Genomic DNA, 5,429 nt, shown 5'->3' on the forward strand with positions numbered 1-5,429 from the left:
TTTGTAGAAGCATTTTTTAAATGTGAACTAGCACCTCATGACTACACCACGTTATGTTCGAGAAGCTGCAAAAGACACAGGTGCAAGTGGAATGTAGAAAACATGGTGACATTAATTTTTAAGTAAATATAATGTGCGATATATTGCGTCACCAAAAATCATTGCGGTCATGTACATATATTGCGCGATAAGTCGATATATTGATTATTGCGACAGGCCTTCAAGCATGATTCATTTGTGAATCATTTACTAGAAATATTTCTGAATTAAATGCTGTATGTCCAGTAAACAAATAGTATGTGTTCTGTTATTCATATTTGTTCATTCATTTTGCCATGTGAAGTCTTTTTCCTGCATATGACTGTTATGTTACAGACAGTCAGACACAATGGACAGAGGTTTACTTTATTATTGCTTTCTATCCAACCTGATGTTACTAATGTTTGTTTTATGCATTTTTATAGTGATTCAGTCACAAAATAAAGCCAACAAGGACAGACTGAAGAAGCTGAACAAATGTAAAGACATCTTTCAGAAGCCCCTCAGTCTTGAGATAAAAAAAATCGAAGGTAAAGTCTTTGTGTTTAACTTTAACATACAGTGTGACTGAAGTACCAAGTGATTTTTTCCATTTCATTATGTATTAGATGCATCATTCAAATTCAAAGTGAGGTACAAACCACATTTAAAATCCATGATTTTCTTTAATTTTAACCTTGAAATTTATAAAGTGTTGATTTGGCACTTTTTCTAGGTTGGTAATCTAATGTAAGCAATTTAACTTTTCACTCAAATTGTTGTTGCTGATTATATATGCTGCTGATTATATAATTTAAATATAAAAGCATTTTAGCTTGTGGTCTTAAACTTGATTTAAAGGCACAGTATGTAATTTTCACAGTATGTAATAATAATGTAGTATTCAAAACAAACAAAGAAACAAAGGCGTAGTTTGATGACGCTGTGACTGAGTGTGGAATCATGGGAGTTATTCGTCTTCATCCCCACAGCCGACGCAATCCGACGGGACTCGGGCAGAAATCATGTTCATGGATGAGCTAATGATTTATTTATTAAGTAGTATGATGCAGGGTGAGGCTGAAAGCCGTCGAAGCGAAACGAGGCCGCTGAACGAGCGCGACACACGGCTCGAAAGCAGCGGAGCTTTTATTATGCCACAGTCGACTGCTTCCGCTCCTTCCGGTCGTGCGTATGTGGGGTAAAGCAGCGCTGTTTTATCATTTTATCTGTTTTATCATGTTTTATATTTTTACGTTTGAAAGTTCTGTTATAATGCTACTCTGTGCGGTCGTCACCGGTCTATTAAAATGCACAACATATTAAAGCGTCTTTGGTGTTTCCATGTTTTCTAAAAAACAAAACCGGAAATCGACGGGTTATGACGTCATTGGCAGGCGACACAATGACACTATGGACACGGTCCGTGTCACTAGTTAAAATTACTTATTTCTCTGGATTTAAACATTCTTCGAAACATTTGGGATAAGGAAAGTACACAAGTCAGCAAAATATACAACACTGTTCTAGTGGTTTTTGGATATTTTAATAAAAAAAATGTTTTTGGATATTTTATTTAAAAAATCTTACATATTGTGCCTTTAAGGTTTGCTTCTGTATCATCAACATCTATGTTTATTTTAAGGTGAGAAGCTGCAGTTTGTCTTCAGGAACATCAGTCATAAAGATCCAGACATGGCCCATACATTCCTCCTACAGCTGGATGCAGAGGACGTTTACCACAGTAAATACCCATCTTTTATCTTTTGACTTGTTTGTTGTCTTTGATTTTTGCAAAAACCAGTAGTTACCATAAAGAAATTAAGCATTTTGTTAAATTAAATCTCGGATATTTCTGATTAGACTCAGGCATTGCATGTTTATACTGATAAATAGGAATATTAATTTTATTATTTAATGATAAATGGTAAATTAATTATTACTTAAACAAAACTTAAACTACAGTTTCTTATTCTCACCAAGGCTACATTTTTATCAAAAATACAGTAAAAGCAGTAATATTGTGAAATATTATTACAATTTAAAACAACTGTTTTGTATTGGAATATATTTTAAAGTGTAATTTATTCCTGTGATGCAAAGCTGAATTTTCAGCATCATTACTCCAGTCTTCAGTGTCACATGATCCGTCAGAAATCAGAAAGCATTTATTTGAAATAGAAATCTTTTGTAACATTATAAATGTCTTTACTGTCATTTTTGTATCAATTTAATGCTTCCTTGCTGAATAAAATTATTATTATTATTATTTTTTTTTTTTTAAATCTTACTGACCACAAACTTTTGAACAGTAGTGTATAATGACTAACAGAACTAAAGCACTGAATAACATGATCATATTTTCCCCAAGTCATCTCCTCTGACCCTCCACTGGAGAAAATATCACATCTAGAGCGCAGACTGCAGGAGACCAACAACTTTTCTGCTTTCCTTGCTAACATCCGGAGAGAGTTTGTGGCACTTCACAGTGGTGCGAAGACAGCCTGACTGACGAACAAAAGCTGATTTTTCATTTCAGATGCATTTGAAACAAACGGTCAGAGACCCAGACACCATATTTATAGACATGATTAGCACATAGATTGAGCTTTTATTTACTTAAACCATCAGCAATTACTTAATATGATTCAATATTTCATTGTTTCAGTTCTTTGTACATTGATTGATTTGTAATTTTAGCAATAAACATTTATACAAGTCATAAAATAAACAAACAAAAAAAAGTCTTAATGTGCTTCGAAATTTCTTAGTTTTATACTACAGTGACTTAAATGTCTAAAACATTTGCAATGCATTATGTAAATTTCTTTTTATTATAATTTCTTTATATTCAAATATATATATTTTTCTTTTTCACAATAATGGGTTTAATTTATAGGCTTCCTTTCATGAAAAAATTGTCTTTATCGGACATTATGGAAATTTTCGTAGCAAATACATTTTATGCTCTGCTCTAAAATATTTAATCAGCTAGATTCTGATCGTCTACGGTAAAACTACTCAAGTCATACTAATGCATGATTTGTGAGTGAATTGTTCTTTGGAGTCAATGAGTCTGTTGAAACGATTCATTTAAATGATTTTCTAAAGTCATTTTTCCAGTAATTGCATGAAGTGTGTTTAACCCTACAGCACGAGTGAATCATCAGTGACTTTTCCATCACATGCTCTTTTGAAGCTAAGCTTCAGAGGACTTCATCTCAGTGAAAACAGGCAGCTCTTCCACATACGTGGACGGGAAATGTCCTCTCTGTCCGTTGAGCTCACCGAACCACCAGCCCGTGTCGTCCTTCTGAAAGATATCCAGTTCGTCTCCTGCCAGATTGAAGAGGGAGAGTCAACAGAAAGCAGGTGCTGAGGGATGATGTATTAAGATGAACTGCCATATTACCTTCATTAATGTTTAACTCATCCTCTCTTTCTGACGTGAAGCTGTATAAAGCCTTGCATCTGCCGACTGAGTGGAATTCTGAGCCTGTGCAGGGAATTTAACACACAAAAATGAAATCAGGAGTTTGTGTGTTAATAAAACGAAGGTAAACATGTTTTGCTCGCCGTTTACCTTTATCCTCTTCAGATTCAGACATGCTTCCGTTAACCGGGCCGCTCTGTTGCTCGTCTGTGTTGTTATGCATGACATCGGTCGTCTCAGTCGAGGGCTCTTCACTTGTCGTATCAGGGCTTTGGTTGGTCAGCGCACTCTTTTTGATCACAGCACTCCTCATAGACTGACGTGATCTGAACGGAGTCTTTTTGATCCTCACCGGTCGAGAAAGCTGCACCACGTTGTGCTCGCAGTCCTGGAGCAAAACCAGAGAGAGTTTAAAAACTCATGCAACATATAGATGGGTTTTTTGTCTAAATTGGGCTTATTAAAATTGCAATACTGTCTCTCTCCACCCAGCAGCCTCAGGGAAACCCATATATTATAGTCAAAAAAGTGTAGGCTGTTTAAAAGGAACAGCATAAACAAAACATTATGTTAAACTAGTGATGAATTAACTCAATTAACTCTTATGTTTACATCTTTTTCCAGTCCTGGATATATCAAGATTACATTAGTGCATGATAGGATCAAATGAATCAGCCAAGGATGATTTAAAGGCGTTTCTTTTGACACTAGAGACACTAACCATATTTAATTTGTATTTATTTATTTTTAAAGAAATGTTTTATCAGTCCCCCTGCTGTACCTACAGACTTTTTTTGCTCAACGTCTTTTTGTGTTGTTACTAAAAAAAAAAATAGTTTGAACTTAAAATGCATGCTGAAAATAATTTTACTAAAATAGAATAAATATAATTTGTTACTTCCAAACGTTTGCACTTAAAATGCATACTGACAAAATGCATGCTGATAATAATTTTACTAAAATAGAATAAATATAATTTGTTACTTCCAAACGTTTGCACTTAAAATGCATACTGACAAAATGCATGCTGATAATAATTTTACTAAAATAAAATAAAATGTGTTACTCCAAAAGGTTTGCACCGAAAAAGCATGCTGATAATAATTTTGCTAAAATGAAATATGCATACTGATAACACATTTATCAACATAAAATGAAGGGAAAAAAAATTTACTCCCAAAAGCTTGCACTTAAAATGCATGCTGTTAATAACTTGACCAATAAATAAAAAAAAAAAAAATTATATTCCCAGAAGTTCATACTTTAAATGCATGCTGATAATAATTTTATTCAAATAAAACAGTATGCTTCTAGTACTAAATAGGTGATTTTTCAGCAAGCTTACCTTTTCTTTCCATTTAGTGATGCTGTCACTGAATCGATGTCTTGATTTTGGTTTGCCCTCTATCTCCGCCAGACTGTGAGTCAGTTTGCAATGCGTCGCCTCCAAAAGGTCCAGTTTGAGGATGGCCTACAGAGAGAGAGAGCAGTCAATATACAGTTTGTAAAAACCTTTTTATTAAATACCTTTACATGTTTAAAGGGATCATATGATGCGATTTCAAGTTTTCCTTTCTCTTCGGAGTGTTACAAGCTGATTGTGAATAGATAAGATCCCTAAAGTTTCAAAGACTAAAGTCTCAAACCCAAAGAGATATTCTTTATAAAAATTAAGACTTGTCCACGCCCTCCTAAAATCCCTCGTTTAAACACGCCCCCACATGTCTACGTCACAGTGTGGGAAGATTTGCATAACGCCGCCCAAAATTCACGCAAAGAAAGAAGGCGTAACTTTGATTCTCGCTGTCGTATTGTTGTCGCGCCGCAATGTCGTGGAGACGCTGCGTGTTTCGTTGTGAAAGCGAAACTACTTTGTTTGGCCTTCCAAAAGAGGGCACGACTAATAATCAGTGGTTAAGTTGTATTTACAACACTGTTCCAGAACAGTTTAACACATATATTCGTGTGTGTGCAACGC

At 34.8% G+C, this 5,429-nt stretch overlaps 2 protein-coding genes across 2 annotated transcripts in view; one reads left to right on the forward strand and one right to left on the reverse strand.

Moving 5' to 3' along the window:
• Positions 1-3,247, forward strand: part of LOC107708316 (kinetochore protein Spc25-like) — a 6,313-nt gene extending 3,066 nt beyond the window's left edge. Inside the window, exons 4-7 of the mRNA XM_016512503.1 lie at positions 465-569; positions 1,664-1,762; positions 2,390-2,575; positions 3,172-3,247. Coding sequence (XP_016367989.1) covers positions 465-569; positions 1,664-1,762; positions 2,390-2,526 — 341 coding nt within the window. The 3' untranslated portion in view covers positions 2,527-2,575; positions 3,172-3,247. The remainder of the gene's footprint in view (positions 1-464; positions 570-1,663; positions 1,763-2,389; positions 2,576-3,171) is intronic.
• LOC107708315 (nostrin-like) overlaps positions 3,177-5,429 on the reverse strand; it is a 7,670-nt gene continuing 5,417 nt past the window's right edge. Inside the window, exons 13-16 of the mRNA XM_016512502.1 lie at positions 4,797-4,922; positions 3,602-3,839; positions 3,431-3,514; positions 3,177-3,354 (exon numbers count right to left, since the gene is read on the reverse strand). Of these exons, the coding sequence (XP_016367988.1) occupies positions 3,218-3,354; positions 3,431-3,514; positions 3,602-3,839; positions 4,797-4,922 (585 nt within the window). The 3' untranslated portion in view covers positions 3,177-3,217. The remainder of the gene's footprint in view (positions 3,355-3,430; positions 3,515-3,601; positions 3,840-4,796; positions 4,923-5,429) is intronic.

This window comes from Sinocyclocheilus rhinocerous, unplaced genomic scaffold, assembly GCF_001515625.1.
Source record: "Sinocyclocheilus rhinocerous isolate Xijiao unplaced genomic scaffold, SAMN03320098_v1.1 scaffold2251, whole genome shotgun sequence".
NCBI lineage: Eukaryota > Metazoa > Chordata > Actinopteri > Cypriniformes > Cyprinidae > Sinocyclocheilus > Sinocyclocheilus rhinocerous.